This window comes from Dermacentor silvarum, chromosome 11 (genome assembly GCF_013339745.2).
Source record: "Dermacentor silvarum isolate Dsil-2018 chromosome 11, BIME_Dsil_1.4, whole genome shotgun sequence".
NCBI lineage: Eukaryota > Metazoa > Arthropoda > Arachnida > Ixodida > Ixodidae > Dermacentor > Dermacentor silvarum.
The window spans coordinates 119129575-119156236 of record NC_051164.1 but is presented as its reverse complement, the minus strand read 5'-3'; the positions used below and the strand labels follow the sequence as shown (position 1 = coordinate 119156236).

Below are 26662 nucleotides of genomic sequence, written 5' to 3'. Positions count from 1 at the left end.
GCACAGCAGCAAGGCATTTTCACGGAGAACGAATCTCAGATTCCTACGAAAGGATGGAAAAACTCGGGAAACACACGTTCGGAGCGGCAGGGCGACCACCACTTGGACTGCTCATGGCGAGCGGGAGAAACTAAAGGCGCGCGAAAGCAAGTTTCGCGCCGTTTTCGTGACGTCAGGGTCACCTGACGGGGTAGTCTCGAGCGCCGCAGCCATTCAGCGTGGCGGATGCGCTGCCTCCGCGAAAGAGCGGGAGAAAAAGAGGAGGTTGACCGCGCCGGCGAGGGGGATGCGGCGTAGATCAAAGCGTGTCGCTACTTTCTAACATCAAGGGGCTTTACTCGTGGTAACTTCAGCGCGCCCCCTGGTGCGGTCCAAGAGCACACAACCGCGCGCGGCCAGATATGTCGGTGACGATAGCTGGTATCGCAATTCCGGCTTCTTCACCACTTGTTCACGCAAAGGGAAAGGAAGACACGGCTCGGATACAGTGTACTAGAAGGGTACACTGTAGCTCGGATAAAGACGCTGAACGGGCGCGCACGTGTGCGCCCGGCCGTTTTCTTTCTCTTTTTTTTTTCTAAACTTTGACAATTTCTTTATCTATGCTTTGACTGTCGTGACAGACCACGGTGTGAGAAATATCTTACACCGTGTGACAGACTCACCCGTATCGTGCATCGCGCCGTGGCACGGGTGAGTTTTGCTGGCCGCGCGGCAAACACGTTGTCGACTGGGCGATGGAGTGATAAGATCAGAAAGGAATCAAAGAAAATAACCCCGCAGGATTTTTATGCTTGTTTACCCAAAGGGGGAAAGCAGCGAAAGGCTATATGATGCGACGTTAATGGATTGCATATGGTTTGTTAAAGTCGCACGGAATGTAACGCTGCGCGTCGGGCACGCGCATTTTAATTCTTTTTCACTTTCACGGCGCACGCCCAAGCATGTCGCACATTTTCTGCCAAAAACATCTAAATAAGTTCTTGAGTTAGACGCTCTCAAGACGTTCACCAAAGTATACTCCGGTGATGCCAGAGGTGGGCTGTTACCACAGCTGAAACACAATAGCATATTTGATTAACCGTACTTCCTGCTACATAATGTTTCCAAGAACATCTGTTTAACGTCTTCGCGTAGACCAATACGTCTTTAGCCGTTTGAAGCCGTTCCGATAAGTTTTCAAGACGTTTCGTGTTTCGTGGGATATATGCTTATGCCTGCAGTTTTTATGCCTGCAGTTTATTTTATGTGTTGTATTTGTTTTTTTTTATGCCATTGTTCAGTCTTGTGAGGACAGCCACTGAAAGGCCAGGCATAAAACAACTATGCATCATGAGTGCTAATTGAGGTCCCAAAATATTCTAATTTCATAACTGGCATGTTGAACTAGCATGGCATCAGTCCTATAATGCTTGAAATTGGTGTGTGCATTACAGAAACTATAGTTATATACCCTTGACAGTAGTCACCGAGAGAAAAGTATTTTTACAAAGTGTCCTGGCTAATTTTTCTAATATGTAGAGATTATTTGTTAACCATTCAGTTTTTACTGGTCTTGCTCTAAGTGAGTTAGGTCTTTTTTCCTTTTTTTTTTTTTTGACTGGCGCAGATTCTTCAAAGGATACTGGGCCTGCTTCCAGCTGACATGCCTTTCTTCCTCCTTAATCCTGTACCCTAGTCCTGTTAAGATGTGGGGTCAGTTTTTCTAGACATGCCATCCATAATATATGCAGTCTAGTCAATCAGTGCAAGGTATGACATGCCATTCATTGCCTATGTATATATTTAGTCACAATCAATGCAAGGCAAGCACATGTACATAACTTGCAAGAATAAAATTTTGTATTTTGCTGATTTTGCTGCTTCTTAAACATTGTTATTAAACGCTGGCTATGGAAGATGCATTTTACAAGATGTCTTTTCAATGTGCCTCATTCAACACCCTTGTGTGCTGCATGAATTTAGCTTGTGTTAGCTGTAACCCAAATTAATCATGCGCTAATGCAGATCCCTCGTACTGGTATTCTTTTCTTGGAACCAGTGGTGTGATTCAGGATTTCTAGAAAATGTGCATATATTGAATGCGACTGGCTTTAACTTCGAAATAAAAACACAAAAATCTACTAAGCTGAAAATATGTGCTAAATGCATGCTTTTGCAAAGGCATAAAATTAAAAGCTGCATAGATTCCACAGTTTGGCAATGAAATCTGTGAAGGTACAATGTTGAGAGCCCATCTGTGACATGCAAACATGTATACATACATATGGTAGCAATGTCATTTATGCACCAAAATAGCATTCTTCAGAAATGAATAGCCTCGCAAGAGCATTGTTACACTTTGCAAGTGAACAGCACTTTAGAAATTGCATGTCACACATGGCCTCTCAACGTTATACCTTCACAGATTTTATTACAAACTGGAATCTATGCGGCTGCTTTTAATATTTGTTCCTTTGCAAAAGCATGCATTTAGACCATAATACTGAACTTTTCAGCTTAGTAGCTTTTGGTGTGTTTTATAGCGTTAGCTACACTGGCCTAGCCAATCCCGTTTCGCGCGGCACATCAAGAGCCGTGCTGCGCATGCGCAAGGATCAGTGATGTCACACGGCTTGCGCACCGGGGCACCGGAGCCGGCACCTCTCGCGCACTCCGCCGCCGCCGCGCGCGACTCACCGCCGCCGGTCTGCGCATTCCAGAGGAGTGACGTCGTAGCCGTGGTAGACGCACTGGCGCCGGCGCGCGCTCGCTGTGCAGTCGCCGTCTGACACTGCGCTGGAGCCGCTGCGCTTCTGACTGGCGTTTGTGTGTGTCATTGGAGCAGCAGTAAGCATGACAATCAAGCTAATCCTTGACAATCTAGACAACCAGGAAAGCTAAGAATAATCAGCTGAACCTTTGTTAACGCTACGTATATCCTGGCATAGCCGAGCTAAGCCACTGCAACATTTTAGTTTTGAAGTTAAAGCCAGTCACATTCAATATATTAAAATGGGGGTGTTGGTCTTCAAGCAGGCCTGGACGTGGCGTTGCAGAATGCTATTCAAAAGGCAGGTCTGGGTATTGGCGAGCGCGAGCTAGAGCGTCGACAACAAACACCACTCATCGTCTTCTTTTCCCAGACATCGAAGCGCGGTCATTCGCCTTCAGTACAATATGTTCATTTTCTACAAATCCTGAATCACACCACTGGTTCGAAGAAAAGTATATCGGTACCAGCGATGTGCATTAGCGCCCGATTAACATATGCATTAGTTAACCTCTTTTTCTTTGCAAGACAGATCGCATATTTTCTCTAGCAAGCAAAATAAGCCTTCATGCGTAAATTCTACACATAGTCTATCGAAAGTCTAATGAACAGCTTGCCAAGACTTCCCCAAGACGAATACGGAGGGAGCATTAGCTTGGCTTCAGGAGTGCTTGTGGAGTTCTAAGGCTATTGCTCAGCTTGTACAAGCCGGATTGTAGACAACCTCTTGGCTTGAACAAGCCCAAATGTAGACGTCTTCGAGATGGGTTTGTGCTAGCTGGGAACTTACGCCCACTCTATCGCCGCCATATCAAGAATAAGTGAAGGGGCGCACACTTGAATATATGTGCACTATATACGCACAATAAATGACAGACTGCACCGATGGCGCACGAATAGTCGAAGCTGAATGTTTCGTGACGGTTCACAAGAGTAAGCGAGTTACTAGCGGTAATATATATTTGCTACAAGGTATTACAATGTACAAAACAGCTACGTTTCCAGCCTTGCGCGTAACAAGAACAAATCATCTGGACTGAGCACACCCGCGAGCGATTAGGCAGAAAATAATCAGATAGTGGCCGCACCGAGGAACTTCACTGAGTCAGAAACTGACAAGCTGCTGCTTCAACATAATTGCCAAATAAAGAACAAAGAGCAAAACACATTAATGCTGATTCAATTCATGAGCGGAATGTTTGGATAGCTTGGAATAGCTTGGATAGCTTAGCCCCGCTTTTAGAACAATCACCCTACGCTGCTTCCGCCGTTTGGACATATACCTTAATCAGCCCCGAAAGCACTTTTGCATGTTCTCTGAAGCTGTAATCAAAGCTTCGTGTCGTCCACCCAGCCACCGTCTACGATATCTCCCAAAACAGAGCTAGGTTTTCTAAGCCGCGCCGGCGTCATATACACTTCCATTGTAAACAAGGATGCAACGGAGGCAGTTGAGGCAAGCAGTGGACACGTCATAACGTGATCAAACATGGCAGCGCCCACGGGTTTGCCGCGAAAAGGGTCAATTGCAACTGAGCACACCCGCGAGCATGATTAGGCAGAAAATAATCGCACCTGAACTTCACTAAAAGTCAGAAACGTGACAAGCCGCTGCTTCAAAGTATTTGCCGAATAAACAAGGAAGAGCAAAACATAACGATCCTGATTCAATTCATAAGCGGAAAGTTTGGATACCTTGGAATATATATATAAAAGATTTCACTAGGGTACTATAGGTAGAACCCATTTATTACTACATTCTTTTCTTCCGTCTAACCTCGTCGTCGTCTTCCTTTCTTCATAACTGCGCTGGCGATGTGGTTCGCCACACCATAGCCTCCTATATTTTTTCATGCCCGCGCAGTGGAGCGGCGTAGGCGTAGGCATAAAAAGTATCGACACTCTCCTCCTCCGCCTTCCCTCCTCCTCGTTTCTCCTCTCTTTCGCGCTCCTTTTTCGACCGCTGCGCTGCCTACACTGCTTGAAACACGTGCACTTGTTTATCTTTCGCCGCTGATCAGTGATCAGATTCGACGATCGCCGACTGCGTTCGCCGCTATCGTTGTGCTCCTCGCCAGTCGGTCGACGCTTCTCGGGCGAAAATGGCGATGGAGCGTGATCGTAAACAAACGCAGCCAGCGCCCGGCGGCGCGACGGTCCACGTGATGCCATTAGGCCAATACCGACGCGGCGTCGGCCTTGTACAGGGTGTGCGAGGAGGCGGCGGCATTCTTCAAAGCGTGACGCTACTTTTTATATATAGGGGTTTTACGTCCACTGCCCTCCTCCTTCCTCCTTGATTTACGCCTGCCTTCTCCGCAAGAGGCGCTCGCACCCCATACTTGCTAAAATCCCTATATAAGAAAAGTACCGCCATCTACTTTTTCCTCCGCCGCCTCCTCTCCAAAAGCGCTTGCTTTTTTCTTTACTTTTTGCTTGCGAAAGCCAAGTCGACGGTGGCGCACCTAGAAAGTCCACGTTGAAGCTTTCAGGCCGGGCGCGCGCCGCCGCCGGCGACTGCGGCTGCGCAGAGGTCTTTCAACATGGCTCTGAGGCAGCAAAAAAAAAAAAAAAAACAGAAAATATGAAGTGAAAAGCGCGCGCTATCATCGTCCAATCGAAGATACAGGAGAGAAGAAGCGGCGTATATCAAAGGATGGCGATACTTCGCTGTACATGCTACTGAGCGTACCAAGCATATAGTTCGCTACGCTGCAACGTGTTGAGGCACCTCGAAGTACCTACCAAAGTGGCTCTACAAGCAAAAGTTGTCCCGTGTCCGTCGTGTTGGCCGCAGGTAAGCTTTGTGTGTCTTGCGGAAGCAACGGTTCTATATATTTTTTTTAACTATCAGGGAAGCATAAGATAACTCGCAATCAGTGTGTGCAGTGCTCGCGGAATAAAACGCGGCTTGTAAACATTCAAAAAGAACAAATGGTATGTGCAATTCCATGTGATAAGAACGTCATATCGCTGCAAATCTGACCACTAATGTTAACGTGGGCTCTGATGTAAGTGTAAGATGCAGCGCTACGCCATCGTAGCACAAATTCAGGACGCTGGAAGTGGAAATACGTTTGATACATAGCCTCAAATCATCAGTTTTAATTCCTTGAGCATTGTACAATAAATTAATTACATGAATGTTTATTGTTGAAACAGCGTTCCGAGCATTAAAGTTCAGTGTCACTGAATGAAGCGACCGTTTGTTTACTCGATTTTACGGAACCACATGCGAGTTGCTAGCGCCGTCACAACCTATATTGTTTACTACTATAAAGACCGTGATTTACGGTGCATATTTTATGCTGCATTACTTTCGACATACCAATTTGGTTTTCTATCCACAGTGTGGAATCAGTTGGGGTGCCCTGCGCCCTAAAAGATGCCGTACTGCTGCGTACCACGCTGCAAGTTTTCGAGCAAACAATGGATGCCGGGCATATCGTTCCACGAGATACCAAGCGATCCGGAACTGCGAGCGAAATGGCTAAAGGTCATTTCTCGGGACGACTGGACACCGAATACGACGTCGTGTTACTCGACTGTATGCAGCCGACACTTTGGTTCCTCCGACTTCAAGGAGGGCTGCAAAATTCGCAAACTCAAGAAAGACACTGTTCCCAGCATTTTCGAAGAGTATCCTGCGTACCTGCAGCCTCCGAAAAATAGAGAGAGAAGCGATGGGCGGTCTGTGAGAAAACGTGAGGCAGCTGCGCCAGTGTACACACCACCGCCAAAACGAAGAGCAGTTGAGAGCCAACTGGAGTCTCCTTCGCTTCCTCTCAATGACTATTCCGTCCGTCGACGTCGCCTCTCAAGAGTTATCACTGATGGATTGCTCCGCAACCGAACTGCCGCTACCTCTGGAAAACGGCGCAAGCGAGCGCTGCATCACTACGACCGTGCAGGTGGATAGAGCTGTGCAGGTGTCATTATTCTCGGTTTCGGCAATGGGCAAACGAAAGTGGAGACGTAAGGAGCGAGACTTGAACGCACGAATTGAGCGACTCAAGAACACCGTCGACAAGTACAAACAGGAACTGCAAAAGCTCAAGGAAGAATGCTATGTTACTGCATTCCTGCAAGTTGTGGAGAAAGTGAAAGAGAAAGACCTGGCTGCTTCAATATTAGTGGAACAAGTTGAGAATTTCGCGAAGAAGAAACCAACGTGGTCTGAGGTGACAGTGCGCCATGCTGTGGTTTTGCGTAACCTCTCGACTCGTGCATACGAACACGTAAGGAACACAGGTATTCTTCGGCTTCCCTGTCGAAGTAACCTCTAGCGCTTTATGGGCTCATCACGTGGAGAAGTTGGCATGACCGAACTCGTGAAGCAAAGGCTGTCTGCAGAACTCGCTTATCATCCCTCGTTGCAAGCAAGGACATGCTCTTTAATTGTAGACGAAATGCGCGTCACGAAATGCGCGTCAAACAACGGCTACTGTATCACAAGCAAAGAGATGCCTTCATCGGCGAAGTGGACTATGGTGTGAACTTCCCCAAAGAAACAACAAATGAGCCTGTGCTGGCCAACTCACTCTTGTGTTTCGTCCTTAACGGCCTTTCAGTTTCGTTCAAAATATCTGTGGGGTACTTTTTCGCGAGAAACTGCACTGGCTGTGAGCTGCACATGCTCATGAGACACGTTCTGAAGGAAGTTGAAGAAATAGGATTTTTCGTCGTGCGCATTGTCACAGACAACCACAAGATCAATGTCTTGGCTATGCAACTTCTGTGCAACGGAAGCCTCAAGCATTGCATTGACCACCCTGCAAAACCGAATCGAAAGCTCTTTCTTGCATTCGATCAGTGCCACCTGATCAAAAATGTGTGATCACAGTTTTTGTCCCATGACATCGGAAAAGGCGGCGAAATATCAGCGAACCACTTGAAGAGCCTCTACAGAATGCAGCAAGGCAGCCTTGTAAAGCCAGTATGATTTTTGATGAGAAAGCACGTATTCCCTACGAATATGGAAAAAATGAACGAGCAGAGAGCAGTGCAAGTTTTTTCTCCTCCCGTGACAGCTGCAATGAAGCTCTTGCAAGAGCAGGCGAGCCACTTGTGCGATGTAAGCTTCGTGGGTGTCGGACCGACGGTGCAATTTATGGACACCGTGCACCGCTGGTTCGTGCTCATGGACGTGAGTAATTGTACCCAGCACATACATCAGAAGAATGCAGACTGCAAGCAGTTTGAATCTGCAGGTGATGAATGCCTAATCTGGCTGGAGAAAAACTTCCTAGACTACCTGGCGGATCTGAGAAGTCAGTGACTGGCAAAGAACTTCCTAACCAAACAGACTTATGAGGGTCTTGTGATCACAACTCGTTCGAACGTTGAGTGCATTAGATACCTTCTTGAAGAGATGTCTTTTCACTTTGTTTTGACGAGGAAAATGTCATCGGACCCAATAGAGTCGTTCTTTGGGTGGCTGAGGAAATCAGCAGTATCAAATGACCAAACGGACGTCCGCGCCCTGCTCACAGGCATTGAGAAAACCCTCAAGACCGGTATCGCATCGGCGTCGAGTACAAGCAACATAATGGCAGCAGAAGAGAGTGATTGCTTGTCTACGCTGCCGCAAAAGAAAAACACAAGGGAACAAACCAGCGAGGAATTCCCTGGAGATGCACGTAGAGAGCTCATAGAGCGACTAAACCGAGATAAGCCTCTACTTCCCACTCCAGATGTGGCCGCATTGGCTATGGTTGGTGGCTACCTCGCAAGAGCCGTACGAGAAAACTTCGAATGTGAGGAGTGCTTCGCGCTCTTAACAAAGCCAAACGCCTCGACACCATCGGACTCGCTCATTGAACACCAAGACCGCGGTGGACTTCTTTATCCGTCTGCACAACTTCTAGATGTTCTCTACGCACTACAGAAGTTCGTCGAAGTTCTTCTAGCAAGAAGAAGGCGTATACATCACCCTCTAAAGGAGGCTGTGAACAATGCTACCGAAATCCTCCACGAGCACAAAGCTTTGATGTAGTCGAAGCCAGGGCACCAAGATAATTTGCTCAAATTGTTGCTTACGAAGTTATTTCGCCTAATATTCACCAATTTCGCTCTGAAAGCGAACAGACAAACAAAACGGCGCCAAAGTGTTCGCAATAAAGCCACTGTCACGAAAGACCCTGAAACTGTGAGCTTGATCTCACAGCTGGGGGCCTAAGTGAAAGGTCCAGTTTTCACAATATGTCTTGCGTTGCTTGCTTTCAATGTACTGTGGGGATGTAAAGAAACGCAAACAGTGCGGCACCTACATTCTCTAATATTTTGCATTTCTTTTCGAGTGGTTGTAGCCTGCATGATAACTAGAAGCCACTAGACTAAAACTATTCTAGCATCTTTTTATTCCCACCAGGGTCAAAGCAGGATGAAAACATAGCGCCGCACTGTTTGCGTTTCTTCCCATCACCCCTGTACATCATGAACAAACACCAGTGCAACCTGCGCATTTATTTCACAGCTTCATCTCTAATACGAGAGCAAGTTTCTCTCCACAAGCACGCGCGCAACAGCGTAGTCGCGTCATCTGCTCTGGGACTGGGTATGGGGTGGCAGCGCGGCATGGTGGCGAGCGCATGAACTAGAAGGTACGGGCGGAGTGCCTTGCTCTGCTCGCCACTCGGCGGGCATGAAAAAATTTAGGAGGCTATGGCTCGATGCGTACGGTAACTTGATAATGATAGCGGCTAACATTCAGGCCTTGCAGAATGCAAGAACTATGTGCTGAGTGCGGAATATTAATTTTTGGCAGATACTAGAAGGCTTTAGCTTGTCCATACACGTAATATTCTTTACGGAAGTGCCGTGTTACGGCAAATGTGGATGCCAGTCACGAAGCTGGTGGCCACATCTTGTCCAACAACACGTGAAACCTTTTTTTGTTACGTAGGTGTGTTTGTCGAAGCCGACGCCACTTGCGTGCTATGTTTAGGCTTGGTCCGGCTTGGCTCGCAATACATGGTGCGCACGTTACCGTAAGCGGTAACGTATGGTAAAACTAAAAGGGGCAAGAAATTGAGATCCAAGCTAAGTGACAAATTGTGTCCAGTCAGTTAACACCGTTAACTCAATGCATCGTTCTGACGGACCACGGTGACGCGCCCCGCCTGGCCATTAGCACGGCGCGCTCCGCGAGCCATGCAGAAGCTGGGGAGGCGGCGGCGCTAGGGCGTAGGGACTCGCAGAGCTAGGGGCGTTCGCGGAGATGCGTTCCCAGCAAGTACCTAGATCTGTAGTTCCCTTTAGCGCCGCGCGGGCGCGCTGCAATCGACCGGCTGCACGGGCGTGCGAATGTAAATGCGCCTCCGGGGTTGTAACTGAGGGAAGGTGTTTGGAACCTGGCGAAAACGAAAATCGCACGACATCATCGTCCAGCGGATCGGGCAGCTCTCTGCCTCTAAACATCAGCTTTTGGCATTACCGATCTTTTGCTTCGGTGCTAAGCGCCTTAAAGTAGTCGCTCGTCATCTCGACAATATTCACGATGTAGAATCAGCTCATCACAGATTCCACCAAGCAGTGCAAACATCAACACGCCGGCCTCACGTCGCGCATGCCTGCAAACAACATAGCCAGAAGTGCTTCTAGCTCTCCTGCCAGAAGTTCCGATGGGGCAACCAATCAGCGGCAAGCGAGGTTTGTTTCTAAACACTGAAACCGTCCCGGGCCCGTCCGGGCTAGGCTCGGTCATGCACGTCCGGGCTTCATATCACGGGGCTCGGGCTGGACTCAGGCTTCATAAACCAGGCAGAGGCCAAAAAATCAGGCCCGTGCAGTGCTCTAGTTCGAACAATAGCCGAGGCGACGAAGCATCAGGTTTTGGGAGCGCATACTCCGCCCAGACAATTGTCGCCTAGCAACTGAGGTGCGTCTCTTCCTTCTTTCCGCGCGCCTCTTTCGCACTTGTTTCTGCGGCTGTACTAGCTACGCCGCTACGCGCGCGGCGACACCTTCGTACTTGCGGGGTTACCACACGGTTCACTTAATACTTTCTGGGCGGTGTTATTTACATGCGCTCACACTTTAACACAGTTCTGGTGTGCGCCTCGAGCGAGACAGTTGCAGCGTCCATGGCAAAGAATGTTAAAAACAAACAAGAAACACTGCGCTTTGGAGGCAACATGGAGCTTCCTTTTTGTCGGTAGTTTTCTCGGCGTCAGCGTCTGTTTTCAGCACGTCACTCTTATTACACGGTGCTTCGGCGATGTGTGGGGCCCGAATCTATGGCAAATAGCAACAGCTTGGGCCGAGAGCCAACAGCGATGTCTTCGTGGATAGCTCATATGGTGACAACTTATGAACTGATGGATTAATGGGCGGAATGGTTAATTTTTGGGCAGTGAGGGACAAATAGTCTCCTTTTGCCTCTCTTTGTGGACATTTTCTGAAATGTCCAAATAAAAAAATAAAAGAAAAATGAAGTTGCGGTAATCTATAAACCTTGATGCCCTTGTGTCGAATGGTTAGCCCTCAATGCTTCAAAAATAATATCTAAGAATGCAGTAGTGTCACCACACTAACTGCAGCTCCAAGTGGCAAGCTCTAAATAAAATTTCTGTATAACAGACACTTTTTCATATTGTAGGACTAACTTTCCTGAAAAGTAATTTTCCAAACTAATAAAGGCATTGGAAATATTTCAGTCAATGCATATTGTGCACAGTTTGAGCACTTTACGTGATGGAAGTTGTAAACATGACTTTCTTCAAAAACCAGCCACCACAATTACGCACATGCACAATCCTTGTGTAAAACATGCTAAGAGCACTGATGGGTGGTGCTGTTAGTTGCGTAAATATTAATGTGTTTGCAAATGAGGTCTATGAGTTGTGCTAGCAAAGATATGATTTGCACGGTACTCAACAAAAAGAGAAAAGGCAGCACAGAACCATACCTGTCATGAATTTTTAATTAGTAACACAATAAATTATGGCCTTTTTTTAAACAAATGCACTTCATGAAATCACTGTTCCAACAAAAGAACACGTTCATGCATGAGTCTCTTTTCACAGTTGTGACACAAACACGCACATAACCTTAACATCCACAACTGTCCAGTGCATGGGGAAAGGCTGATAAACACATTTAATACAACCATATGAATGCAGAACCATCACAGCGTTTTTCACTTTTTAATGCTGCATTTGAGACGACTAGGGCGTTTTCCAAACAACACCGAACGATGGGTAACATTGAGACGTAAATCACAAAAGCTCTGAACAGTGGTTCCGGATACAACCTCCCTGTTCTGACAGTACAAACTTTGCTTCGAGGACGGTGGTGACTGATGAAAGATTGCACACACACAAAAGCAGACCATAAAAAAAAAATGAAATTGGTGGCTATTGCATTAGCCTGGCACATTGTGAGCAAGACATGAAAGGAGTGGGTCCCTTTTTTTCCTGAATGTCTCGCACGGTTGAATGTATTTAAAAAAATAGCAAGAGAGAAAACCTAGGAACTGTCACTGACGTCACATTAAAGTTGCGTTGGCGCAAACTGGAAGGGCAGCATTTGCGGCTGTTGAGCATCCACAAAGCAAAAGTGTTGCTTTGTAACCACAGAACACCTTCGGTGAACAAGTGCCACACCTGCCACTTGCAGAGAAACACTGGCCAGTCTGGTGCGTCTCACACCTGTCACAACACAAAAAATGGCCGCAGCATGACCGGCTTGTGCAGGTGTTCTCAAAAAAGAAAAAAGTGTCAGCTATGTACAGGCTATCACGCTTACACCTACGTGCACGCACACACACACACGCACTGTCACTGGACGAAAAGGTGTCCTGCGCCACCAGTCACAAGCCTCGGCGGAGCGGTTCTCGGCTATTCTCTGCGAGCAATGTCGCCAAGCTCTCCAATATTGCTGAATGCGCGTGCATTACACGAGACGTCAGCAATCCGTGCTGAGGTGTGCTGATGGCTGACAGGGGTGCTTGGCCGTGGGTATGGTTGGCCTGCCGTCAACCGGCTGCAGCCTGCACTTAACGCGGTCGCCTTCGAAGACCGCCATTACGAGCGCCGAATCGGCAGAGGCGAGGTCCATGGCGGGGTCTGTTCGCTGGTGGTGGTTGAACGTGTGCCGGATAAGTGGCCTTCGGTCGCAGCCCAGGCTTGAGCTTGACTGGTGGCTGCTGGCGTCCGAGCGGCTTCGCGAGTGGCACTCTTCGTCGAGACCCCGACCGTGCACGTTGAAGCTCGGTGCAGGAGGCTCGTCCTGGTCGATGGTCTCGTAAATGTGGTCCAGGTACACATCTGGGCCGCGGTAGTGGCCATACGGCGGCGGATGCGGCTCGTTGCCGTCGTAGTCGTCCGCCATGGAGCCCAACTCGCCGCCGCCGTTCTCCCGCGGAAGCACCAGAATGGCACCGCGTGCCCGAGGAGTTGTGTGCGTATCGAGGGCCTGGCAGACAGGCACTCTTGTGGACGGGCGATCTGCGCAGAGTCAAGACATTTCTTCCTTAATCAGATACAGAGTGAAGTGGAAAACAAAATATGCAGGGTGTACCGAATGACAAGTACGATTGGCCGAGGCATGCCGATGCATTCTTGGAGGCCACGCTTGCAATCAGAAAAATAAGTGGTGTCAACCATGGAGGAAGCTGCCTCCTGGTAGGATGGACAGAATTGTTGAGTTTTCTACAAAAATTGCTAGGGAGAACTCTGGCATTGGCGATCAACCTTGTACTCGCAGCTTCAAGGGTTCTTGTTTACTAAGCTTTATCTTTCTTAATTTCCAAGCACTCCCAGGTTTCTAAATACAGCAAGAAAATTAGTCTGTGTGCACACACGTAATCATTGCATATACAGTTAAACCTGTTTATAACGAATCTCCATATAACGAATTTCTGGATATAACGATGTTTTTCTATTTCCCGCCTTTACTCCATAGAAGCACATGAATTTCAGACTTCTACGTAACGAAGTGGCAGCGGGAGACCCCCTCGAAATAACGAATTTTTCCCGCCGGCAACCTAGAGATTTCGCCCCAAATTTTGTCATCTTTGCGTGAGCAGCAACCGGAAGCACCTTCTCCGCCGTGACGGGATGCGAAGCGGCGGCATCGGGCTTGGCGTGCTCGAATTCACGGCGACTGCAAGGCGACTTCCGGCGGCTTCCGACGCTTCCGACCGGCGGCTTCCGACGCGCACCGAAGGACCCGGTGCCGAATTGGCTCCTGACCAATTCGCGCGTTGGTCGCGCCGACTGCGCTGACCCACAATGCCATTTCGCACGAAGAAATGAAGGCGCCCACGCCGCTTCGCCGATGGTCGCAGACAGCCATTCAAAGCGGCGCGCGGGCTTGGGATTGTTCTGCGCATGCTCTGAAGATAACAGCCATCGGTGCGTGCGGCGGAGTATAGAGGAGATGGTGTTTTGGCTGACGCAGCGCAACCGGCGTAGCGTGACTGGCCGCAAACGACACTGGCCCGCGCGCCGATAATGTCGGACTATAAATGGGCCTTATACGATGCCATCGGTAAGAATCGAGTAAATACGGTACGCATTTCTTTGTTGAATTTTCGTGCCAAACCTGCATATAACAATATCCTCTTTATAACGATGTTTTTCGGGAATTTGTCAATTTCGTTATATCCAGGTTTAACTGTAGTTGGGTTTATAATGCAATATGTTGTCAAAAATAATGAATTTGCAAAAATCACAAAGCCGTTTGAAGAATGAAGGAAGCAGATGAAGCAAATCCATGTTCTGGTTCACTTGAAACCCATGTTGAAACATTTCACTAGGTATGCACAACAAATAAATCCACCTAGAGGTTGTGCTAAAGGTTGTGCTGCACTGTGCTTGTTTCTCGACAAGTTAAAACAACTGTGAACTACCCAGTGCAAATTCAACTCACACTCGCGGACTAAATGACATAATTTAGGTTAACCTCACTTCATCAATGTTTATCATTTTGTCAATGAACCAACAATTTATCCATGAAACACACATTATTAAGAAAAACTCTTCGCCATTTGCACAGCACGACCCAGCAAAACTTTTAACATCCTTTGTCATGAAGTAGGTGCACCTCATGTGACACGTGGAGAAGATGTTGGCATAAGAGGAAGCTGTACCAAGGTCCATTCACATAGGTCTGTGAGCATAGGCGGAAAGTTTTCATCTTTCCGGAGGGGGCTGGAGCCCGACCAGCTTCCTGAAACCTAACCACACACACACACACACACACACACACACACACACACACACACACACACACACACACACACACACACACACACACACACACACACACACACACACACACACACACACACACACACACACACACACACACACACACACACACACACACACACACACACACACACACACACACACACACACACACACACACACACACACACACCACACACACACACACACACACACACACACACACACACACACACCACACACACACACACACACACACACACACACACACACACACACCACACACACACACACACACACACACACACACACACACACACACACACACACATATATACACACATACCCTCTGCTAACAATTGTCTATTTCTAGCTTTATGGCGAAAGCAATTATATCGACACTTCAGGCAAATTGTAGCAGTTGTCGTCGCCCTGATGTTCCGCATTAAATCCAAAAGCCATGTACATGAGCGACCCATAGCGTGTGGATGCGGGAAAAAGCACGTAACTGTGAGCCGAAAAGGATGGCGGCTTGGTGGGCATTATTTCCCATGCGCTCAATATTCGGGTTAGTTGTAGGTCACATAATCAAACACGAATGGGAAGGAGAGCACGCGTCTTCTCCTCTAGCCCTGCCATAGGTGTGAATGATTGTGCACGGCAGTGGCGCACCGACGGGGGGGGATTCGGGGGTTGTAACCCCCCCCTGAGGCCGACTTAACCCCCCCTTTTGTTTAACCCCTTTTCTTTCCTTACGCGTTTGAGTACTGTAATTAAAATGTAAGACACGCAATCGTCTGCACACTCGCAAAAAGCGCATTTTTGGACAATTTCCCGTGAAGAAATCGAAATTAGTGCTGTTTAGATGGTATTGGCAAACTGTCAACCCCCCCCTGGCAGAGATCCTGGGTGCGCTACTGGTGCACGGCGACGCTTATGGGGCCCGCGTGCCATATCTAATTGTTGGTAAACATTGGTGGGTGCAATGATAAAGGGCGAGTAGGGATGGCTGCTAACTTCATGCGCACTGTCTTCCTTGCCGGGCTGTCTTTCTGCGCTCCTAGTGTTGCAGAGTTAAGAGACAGAGGTCATCGCAGATCACTCACAGAGGCCGTCAGTAGTGGACATAAAAGTAGGCAGACAATGATGATGAATCTAATTTTCAGAGTTGCGGTGAATCGCGCGGCTGTATGAACCATTTGCCTTCGCTGCCGGCGTTCTTCACAATGCTTGCGTTGTGAAAGCGAGTGCTCGAGGTCATCCAGTGAGTTATTTACAGGTTTACATGGTCCGTGCTTACTATGTACACTATGTCCACTATGCTTACTATTTTAATTTTAGGTGAATGTTTGCTACAATTTATATGGCCACTATAACTAACGTATAGACGCGTGTAAGGGCCACACTTTTCTGTCGTGATTTTGACGGGTCTTTCATGGGACCGGGCCATTTGACCTCATTTTCCAACTATGAGTATGAAATCTGCCGTAAACCTTCGCGATCGCCTCACCTCGACATCCAGTAGCGACGCGCGAAAGTACGCTGCGCGCGACAATTCGCTGTTGAGCCCGATCAGAATCAGCGCACGGAACGCAATTGCTTCTCGGTTGGATGTCTTTTTTTTAATATTGGCTGTCAAGTTATGGGTGCGGCCCTTACACAAGTGCGATCCTTACACGGATTTACACGGTAAGAAGCTTCCTTCGTGTAATTGTCTTCTACTTCGCTATCACTAATACTGCTTCGCATTCCTGGCCAAACTGCACTTTTTTATTTTTTTAGTACTTTGAGTCCGAGTATAAGTAGCTGCTGCGCATGACTTCTACACTTATATTTATTCTGATTTCAAGTGAATCCGGCTTGGCATCATTTCGGTTACTGAGTGGATTCTATATACAAGGTGTTTCAACGAACACTTTAAAGAATTTTTAGAGGCTGCCTGTGGCAGATAGTACAATTCTAGTTCATGAGCTCATCTACTCGAAGAGGCGGGCATTACTTGCACAGAAAATTCAAATGCATTATTGAGTAATTAACAAAATTAACCAATTAAATTTTTAGCTAGTTACCCTATGGCCCATGTTGCAATTTACAAATTCTAGCCGTGGAATGCGGATCCACTTTGAACTAAATCTCAGGCTGACATCAGTGTCGAGATATTAATTCTCTAACTTTGCGGAGAAATACATTGGTGTGCCATTCACTTTCTCAACAAAACGTCGTTTTATGCATCAACGCACAAAAGTATGAAAAGAACAAATTATGAGATTTTACGTGCGAAAAACCACGATCTGATTATGAGGCACGTCGTAGTGGAGGACTCTGGAATAATTTAGACCACCTGGGGTTCTTTAACGTGCACCTAAATCTAAGTCTACGGGTGTTCTAGCATTTCGCCCCATCGAAATGCAGCCGCCGTGACCGTGACTTGATCCCGCGACCTCACGCTTAGCAGTCCAACACCATAGCCAGCTAAACAACCACGGCGGGTAAGCGCAAAAGTAACTGGCACGCCAATGCATTTCTCCGTAATGTTCGGGAATTAATATCTCGAAACTGGTGTCATCCTGAGAATTAGTTCCTAGTGCATCCGCCTTGCGAATTCTACGGCTAGAATTTGTAAATTGCAACACGGGTCATAAGTTAATATGCTAAAAACCTAATTGGTGATCTTTTTAATTAGTCGATTACGCATTTCAATTTTTTTGTGCAAGTAATGTACACCTCTTCGAATAGACCAGCTCATGAACTAGAATTGTGCTATCTGCCACAGGCAACCTTTAAAAATTTTTTGAAAGTGTTTGCTGAAACACCCCGTATTTATGGCCTCTGCATGCAAGAGGCGATGTTTCCATCCCTAATGCGTAAATGATGTCAATAATTAGAAGACTTTTTTTTCCTTTTATTTTCTCGCCAGTCGTTAGCATTGCCTACTGCAAAGAGAATCAATATTGAGACACATATCACTCACGTGCTTTTCACACGCCGTTGATAGAAGACATTGCCAAAGGGGTCACTGAAGTCTGCATGTTTTTTTTTCAGGGCCAAAAAAGCACGCAAAGTAATTTGAAGTGAAGTGAACATTCATTAACATATTCATTCTCTAGGTATAGGCTATCTATTTAGTTGACTACCTCCTTCTTTTAAAAAAATATAAACTTTGTCCTTTGTATATATTTAAACATATTGTGTCTGTGCGTGGTGTTATCAGAGGAAATTTAAAAAATGTTAAAGTGAGGAAACACGGACGAGGTAGCCGCCACTGGTGCTTCTAAGGCTACGGATCTCCGGGGGAAAATTCCGGAGGGGGCTCGAGCCCCGGAGCCCCCCCGAAGTCGGCGCCTATGTCTGAGAGGTCAAAATGCAGTCTAGAACAAATTGCAAGTGATATCAACTTTTGTATGTGCGATTGCAATGCGACATCTCAGGGGGCAGAACATCAGTTTATGAAAACTATATATATTCATTACATCACTTATGCAAATATTTGTAAAAGTACAAACAATGATACAGTTAAACCTGTTTATAACCAAGCTCCATATAACGAATTCCTGGATGTAACGAAGTTTTTCTATTCCCTGCCGTTACTCCATAGAAGCACATGTATTTGAGACCTCTACGGAATGAAGTGGCAGCGGGAGAACCCCTCGAAATAACGAGTTTTGCCCGCCGACAACCTAGAGATTTCGCCCCCAATTTTGTCATTTTTGCACGAGCAGCAACCGGAAGCACCTTCTCTGCCGCGACAGAATGCGAAGCAGCGGCGTCGCGCTTGGCGCGCTCGAATTCACGGCGACTACGAGGCGAGAGCGAGCGCACGTGTGCGTGTTTGTGAGCGTGCGCGAGGCGGGCCTGCATCCCTCGACCTGGCAATCTTGCTGCTACGGGCGTGACCTTTCCCCCTCCCTTCATTGACGGATGAGGTTCTGGCAGAAACTATCCGAGACCGCAGTGACGACAACGGACTTTGGGAGGACGACTCAGCACGTTGCAATGCCCTCCACGAAGGAGGTGCTGGACACCATCGACCTTTTGTGCCGCGCCCTGGGCTGGCTGGACGATGATGGAGCAGCATTGTGTTCATAGATGTCGTATGAACGGTCAATGCTGCCGTCCATCATGAACAAACAACAAAGCAAAATCACGTAGTTTTTTACCGTGAAATAAATGTTTTGGGTGAGCTCTGCCGTCTGTTACCCTTTTGCTTACTTACTAAGCGTTTCTTTTTCAAATTTTCCTGCCAAACCTGCATATAGCGAAATCCTCTTTTTCCAGAATTTTTCAATTTCGTTATATCCAGGTTTAACTGTATAAAAATAAGAAATTTGTAAGTCGTGGGCTGTGTGCTTCTATCCACGAACAATCATGGGTGCTAAAATGCGTCAGCTTTCTGCAGTTTGCTCGTTGCGATGCGTGCTGAGGTATGTTAGGATGATATCCCCATATTTAGCACCATGATATCGCCAAAAGTATCTTATGTGTAACCATAAAAGTGATGGCAATATGTACGGCAGCGAATTCATAAGATTTGATCATTTTATTTTCGAGTGGTCTTTTCACTAAGTAATATGTTCTAGCTATGTGTTAAGTACCAGAAAAAACTACAGGTGGCATATACACACTATGCTAGTGAAGATGAGAGTGTGGCTTTGGTGGATCATTTCTATATAGTGTTGCTTCTTTTGTTGAAACAGAAATAACAGATGTGCATTGGTACTATGAACATGGGGTACCTAGTAGAAGATATTGGTGCTCTGAATTGATGAGAAACACTCAAAGCTCAGTGTAATGGCTGCCACTAGAATGAAGGCTATAAATACCAATGGCTCAGTAACTGCATTCATCACAAATTTTGATGCAATGTTGTGGCAAACATTCTCATTTGCTTGCACTTCATTTGTACTGTTATGTGCTCTGTTTGTGTAATACCTGCAACTCAGTACATAGTTCGTGGCATATTGAGCGTGATGCATCTCGTTCGCATGTGTAAGAGGTCACTTAGTTCTGTAACTCTTGCATTAGTCACAGTAGAAAAGATAAATTTCAATGCTTGCAGTGCTTTCAGACTGGCGCACTAACCATCTGTAAAACCTGCATTGGACTTTTTTCAGCCTGCAGCATTTCTCAGACGACAGCATGCGACAGTTTTTAGTGGTGGCACACCTTAGCAGCTACAGGAGCTGGCCCCTCTCAAGCGGCTATTGCTGTCATGCTACCTTTGCTGCACCTCGAGGCCAACTCATCAGACACACCGTCGAACCAATTCAAATGAAATTTTGCTGCAATTAAAGGAACACTAAGAGAAAAACAATTTAAAGTAACTTCTAGAGTATCAACAAAGCCACTCATCCCTTGAGAGGAGGCTTGGTAAGCCAGGAAAAAAAAAAAAGATACAAATGCAGAAACAAACAGTTTATTATAAATTTATTATAAATGACTGAATTTTTAAAGAATTGTGCCACTACAGCCAAGACACAAACATACATTGAAGTATGTGACATCAAGCTCACAGTACTAGCACTGGAGTTTCGGCATGAAATTAAGAAAAAATTGAAATTTGACATTTATTTTCTCTTCTAATAATAAATTAAAATAGAGTTTCGAAAGAATAATTAGCCAGGCTAATGCTTATTTAGTGTGGGGTACATGAATCTAATGAAGCCAAAAATCACTATAAAATTGACTTTTTAAAACTGGCATTTTCAAAATTCGAAGCTCTTCTTGCACCAATCTGTAAACTTTCTTGCTTCACTGATGAGTGTTTTTACCAAAAAATAGCAGCTAACATCAATGTATTTGGTGCAGTTAATGCTGAGCAAAACTGTTGTAAAATGTGGTATCAAACCGCCGCGCCACGTGCGTGCTGTCAATGCGCCAAGTTCCTTTTCTATGTTCACTCACAAGTTCCCCCCTTTCTCCTTTACGTATATACAGGATGCTCAAAATTAAGCTTTACAGAATTTTTAAAAGCCTGCGGCAGGTAGCAGAATTGTTATCGTTGAGCTGGGTTATTCGCAGAGGCGGACATTAGTAGCACGGGAAATCGAAACACATATTCAACTAATTAACAACAATTCACTAATGACTTAGTTAATTAATTTACGACACATATTGCAATTTACGAATTGTAGTCTGCGAGCTTGTCAGGCGTATCCACTTGGAATGAATTTCCAGAATGACACCAGTTTGGAGATATGTGCCATCAAACTCGCCGTAAAAAATGCGCTGTACCACTTATTTTTTACCAAAATGATGTTTTATACATTGAAGCACAAAAGCAATTGGAATGCCCATGTATTTCCTCCCACACTTCGGGAAATAACATCTCGAAACTGGTGTCATCCTGGAAATTCATTTCAAGTGGATGCATTTGCAAACTCACCGGCTCCAATTTGTAAATTGCAATATGTTTTGTAAAGTAATTAACTAAGAAGTTCACTAGTCAATTTTTGTTAATTAGTTGAATATGTGTTTCGATTTCTCATGCTACTAATGTCTGTCTCTTGGAATAACCAAGCTAAACGATAAGAATTCTGCTATCTGCCACAGGCGATTTTAAAAAATTCTGTACAGCTTAATTCTGAACGCCCGGTATATGCGTGCAATAAACACTCTCGGCTAACACTGGATCGTCTCCCTTCTTGCATGACGGCAGCCAGGCTGCCGCTGCTATGCTACAAAAATGATCTCACGTATTTAGATGGGAGCTCCTGAGGTAATGCTTCCTCTTAACAATACACGGGCAAAGCACACTGTCATCTGCTAAAAAGAAAACCCAAATTACAGTTCAAGTACCACAGCACCACAATGAGGCCAGGTTTCAGTGCATAACCATTAAATGTGACATTTGCCTTGTTAGAGGGCTACAATTTGAATTGAGACCTTTCCTTGCCTTCTACAGTGGAATCTCGTTGATACGATCTTCACAGGAACCGGAAAATAAGGCGCATCACCCAAAAATCGTATCATGCAACCAAATCGTATTATCAGGAAAAGAAAAAGAAACGTATTATCCCGAAAAATGCAGAATCATATCGACGAGATTTGACTATAGTGAACCAATATTACTTTCCCTTCATTTCTTATTTGCATGTGCAATCAAACTTTCTTTTCCTGTGGCATACCTAGTGTGGTTGACCTGACTGAGGATGACTGCGTGACAATGGAGTCCAGGTTCTTGGGGGGGCACCAAAACTGACTTCCGAGCTGCAAAGGAAAAAAAAGTAGGAAATACAGTGAACACAGCTGCACCGTAACCCTTTCCTGTCCTCTTATACAATAGTAAACGTTCCTATAGAATCAGTAGAATCATTTAAGTACTTGGGCGTAACACTTTCTCATGATCTCAGTTGGGGTACGCATATTTCCAACATGCTTTCAACAGCTAACAGAACTTTTGGCTTCATGAGACGACACTTGCATGATGCCCCGCAGACCGTAAAACTCCTGGCTTTCAATTCCCTTATCAGACCGAAAGTTGAATATGCATCACCCATCTGGAATCCATATCAAGTCTATCTTGTTAACGCACTCGAGTCCTTTCAAAACCACGTCATCAGACACATCCATTCATCCTACTCATATGACGTAAGCGTATCATCCTTAAAAGAAAAATCTGATCTACAGCCCCTTGCACGTCGCTGCGCTACAGCCAGCCTTTGCCTCTTTCATAAGTTCTTTTACAGTTCCCTAATCCACGAGCCATATATCACACCACCTGCACGCATATCGCTACGAACTGGGCACCCATTACAAGTCTTACGGCCACGCTCCCATACGACTACTTTTTCTTCGTCTTTTTTTCCCCGCACAGCATCAGACTGGAACACCCTTCCCCACCACGTCGCTGAAATCACTTGCCCGACATCGTTCTTCGAAAATGTGTCTTTGTTGTGAAAAATAATCAGCTTTTTTCATGTGTCATTTTTTTTCTCCTTCTTTCTGTTTTTATGCACTTGCGAAATGTAGTTTTCTCGTATAACTTTTTCTGAATACCTGTATTTCTGTTGCATTATCAACTGTACCCGCCCCTTATGTAATACCCCTAGCAAAGGGGTCTTTAAGGAAACAAAACTGAACTGAACTGAAGAATACAAGATTGCAGAAAGCTGAAACCCAATCTATGGTGGCCACGCTCATAGCCAACAATACGATTAACATTTGTGCCATTAAGTCTTCATTTACAACAAAGACATAATACATTGCATTTCTGCTGAGGTGTACAAAAAAACCAAAGTACATAAGGCAGGCAAGATATTTAAGCGATTCTTTTTGGATAACTTCAGCTGCACTGCTAGGCATTATTACCTAATAAGACACATTAAAGATGTGCCAATGAACTTTTAAACTCGTCGAGATAAACACTGCATTGTAATAAAAGATATAGTAGCATTGTCCATATATTTAGATCAACAATATAGTAAGGGTACTAGTTGTTTTTGACACGATGACTTCCAACAGCAGAGCTGTTGCATGAGGAATGCAACTGTCAAGCCTAAAGGAAACACCGCTTAGTGATGTTGTCAGTGGGCCATGACTACGGCGGCCAGAAACGGTGGTCAACTAATGGTAAATTTAAAAATGTGGCTGCGGAGCAACCGCATTGGTCAGCCACAGTTGTGACAGTGTCTCACATCCACCAAGACATTGGCAGTGGTGCAGTTCGTATCCTCAGTTTTGGTCTGGCACATCAAATGGGTCGGAATTCATAATACCAAAAAGTAGCTATTATCATTACTATATTGCAAGTCTAAAAGTAGATTCAGAGCACACTCCAATGATGCTACAAGTTCTCAATTATAGAGGTATGCTAATGCAGTAGTTTTTGAAACCGCGTTGAATATGAATCGAACACTTTTGAAATAGTTTTCAAATATAGAGAACTTATTTCAATGCAGTGCTCGATTTTTTAAAGTTACTTGAAACACTTAAATTTTAACCAACAACAAGAGAATGTTAGAACACTGTGCACTTAAATGAGCTGCTATATTGCAGTGATTAAAGTATTTGAGGAGCTGTTTTGTCACTACCTCTTAAGTAAAAGTCAGAAATTTAAAATTAAACAAAACGTTTAATGAAGTGGTAGCATTACGAGTAAAGTGAAAGAACCAGTGTACTGCCAAGAGCATTTTTAACAGAAAGCTTTTTGATAGAATGCGACACATAAGCCAAGCCTCTAAACATGTGATGATAATATCTGGCACATGAACATCTATGTCACATGAGCATTAAGCAGGAACATTGTCCCAAGACCATTACTGTGCCCACATGTAGCTTGGGCTATTCGCTAGATACGCGTAGTCCAAGGACAGAAACAAGAAAAATGAACCCCTTGCTGTTTTAGCTTTTCCATTTTCGAGTGCTTGCATGACGGTGCTGATTATTTGAAAACTGCTTGATAAACATTTGGTGTTTAAAATATTATTAACTATGTATTCAATTTGAGCACCGAATCACATAGAAATACATTCAATTTCTTATTCAAAATTTTTAAATATTCGCACAGCACAGCTCTATTCAGTGCTTCTCTAGCCAAATTAAAAGTTAATTGGCATGTATTATTGTTAATTAGTTGTCAAACGCATATTTCATGCCTTTTTTGATATCCCAAAATGTGGCTGAAGTAATTTTGTTGGGACTACTCAAGTACGCTGCTTGCACTACTTTTAGGCACTTTCGGACTCCTCTGCATAAGCAAGCAGTTCACTGCATAGGATACAGTGTTTTTACTTGCAGAAGCTGTCATTGAAAAAAAAAAAAAAAGTTTCACCTGTAACGCAAAGCAGTGATGCTATTATATCTGGCGAAATATAATGTGCAGTAATCATTAGACTGTTTCGTGCAATGTTTGTTGGAATAAACATTCACAGGTGTGAGTGAGTAACCTTCTTTTGAAAAGTACTTAAAGAAGCGTGAGTCGCATTCCTTAGTGCAAGTTGCACCTTTCGGGGGTGAAGTGGAAAGACAACTTTTCTTCCTTCTCTCGCCTATCTGGACTTGGCCACTGGTCTCTACTAAGAAATCCTTCAACTTCTTACTGCTGGATTCGTTCAGATTTTCTCAAATTTATATTTGGGCTACCAAATTAATAGGCTTTACGCTATCCTTGAAAAAAAAAAAAAACAAGAAAAAAAAGCAAGACAATGTCAGCGCTACCCAGTAAACACGAGAGGAATCAGAGCGCTAGAAGAAGCAGACTATAGAAGACGAAGCAGACGCATTCAATCATTGTCATTTTATGTAGAAGAATGAAACTTAATTTAGGATTAATTCGCAACTTGGAACGCAAGGTGATAGAACATGAAAACTGCGTGGATGTCAGCTCTGTCCAGTACACAGATGCTGAGCAGACGTTAACCAATCGTGGCAGCTGTTGGCACAATCACGCTCTCCAGGATCTGCTTTCTCCACTGCTGTAGCATTGGCGGAGTAGCTGAGAGGTACGTATAAAGTGCTTCCAGTGAATCCTGGACTGCCAACTTGATCGTAAGTTCGAATCCCTGTGGCACGAGTATTTTTGTTTCTTGGTAATTTTCTCACGAAAGACTTTCGAATTTCACCGGTGGACTCTAGCGGGCATCAAAATGACCAGGGGAGTGAACCCACAGCAACTATTGCTGTCAAACGGGTCTCCACACTCTTTTTCATACACAGCAGGCATCACCCCGAAGGCTAGAGAGATTTTTCTTGCTGCTCACATTCACGACCAAAAAATGGTGCATCACATAGGAAGGCATACAGTCGACTGACTTTACAACGAATGCCTCTACAGCAAAATGACCTGCATGATGAAGGATTCGTTAGATCCCGGCCAAATTCCTACTTTTTATATTATTATGAACGCCTCTACAACAAAGGCCATCACAGTAAAACCTCATTAATTTGGATTTCACGAGACCCAAAATAATGTACGAATTAACTGAATGTTGAATTATCGAAGCTGTCAAGAAAACAATAAACAAATGCTTACTACATCAACATGCCTTTATTTACTGAATGAATCTGCAAATACTGTTTCTTTTTGCACAAAAGCAGTGCCAAAGCAGCAGTTCTCGTCATCTCATGACTGATTAGCGCTCGCAGCAGCGAAGGCCTCGTGATTTCCTTTGCAGCGCAGCTGTGCGTTTTCATCTTGAGACACGCTTTTCACTACCGCGACCATATCCCGATTATTTTTTTCGCAAGCGAGCTGGTCGCTAATGGATCATCCGTCCATCACGATTTAGCTGGTGCTCTTCACCCTTGACAGCTTTGCACTGAGTCAAAACAATATTACCGTTTGTCGTAACCGCTGCGGATGAAACCGCAGCCCCTATCGACGCAGTCTTGGATGGCAACCTTGAGGTTCTGAAGGCATGCGGCCAACGTACATACCGAGTCAAAAGGCAACTACTGTTTGCCATAACCGCTGCAGATGAAACCACTGTCCCTATCGACGTGATTGTAGATGGCAACTACACAGTTCTGAAGGCACACGGCCTACGTGCGTACCGAGTTAAACAAAACTAGTGTTAGTCGCAAATGCTGTGGAAGAAACCGCGGTCACTATCAACGCGATCATGGATGGTGCGACTGCGCAGTTATGAAGGCATGCGACCAACGGGGTGTTATGTGCAGCGATAAACGCAAGAGTAAATTTGGATCTAAAGGCACGAATAGGCACGAAGCGTTCCGGCGAAGCTGTCACACGTACGATTTCCGCTGCTGACTGTGGTGA

At 45.4% G+C, this 26662-nt stretch overlaps 1 protein-coding gene across 4 annotated transcripts in view; it reads right to left on the bottom strand.

Moving 5' to 3' along the window:
* Positions 1-11657: 11657 nt before the first annotated feature.
* The window catches only part of LOC119433701 (adhesion G protein-coupled receptor L1-like), a 300112-nt gene continuing 285107 nt past the window's right edge, over positions 11658-26662 (bottom strand). For all 4 annotated transcript variants that reach the window (XM_049659317.1, XM_049659319.1, XM_049659318.1 and 1 more), the window contains exons 19-20: positions 22071-22152; positions 11658-13200 (exon numbers count right to left, since the gene is read on the bottom strand). In XM_049659317.1, the coding sequence (XP_049515274.1) occupies positions 12659-13200; positions 22071-22152 (624 nt within the window). In that variant the 3' untranslated portion in view covers positions 11658-12658. The remainder of the gene's footprint in view (positions 13201-22070; positions 22153-26662) is intronic.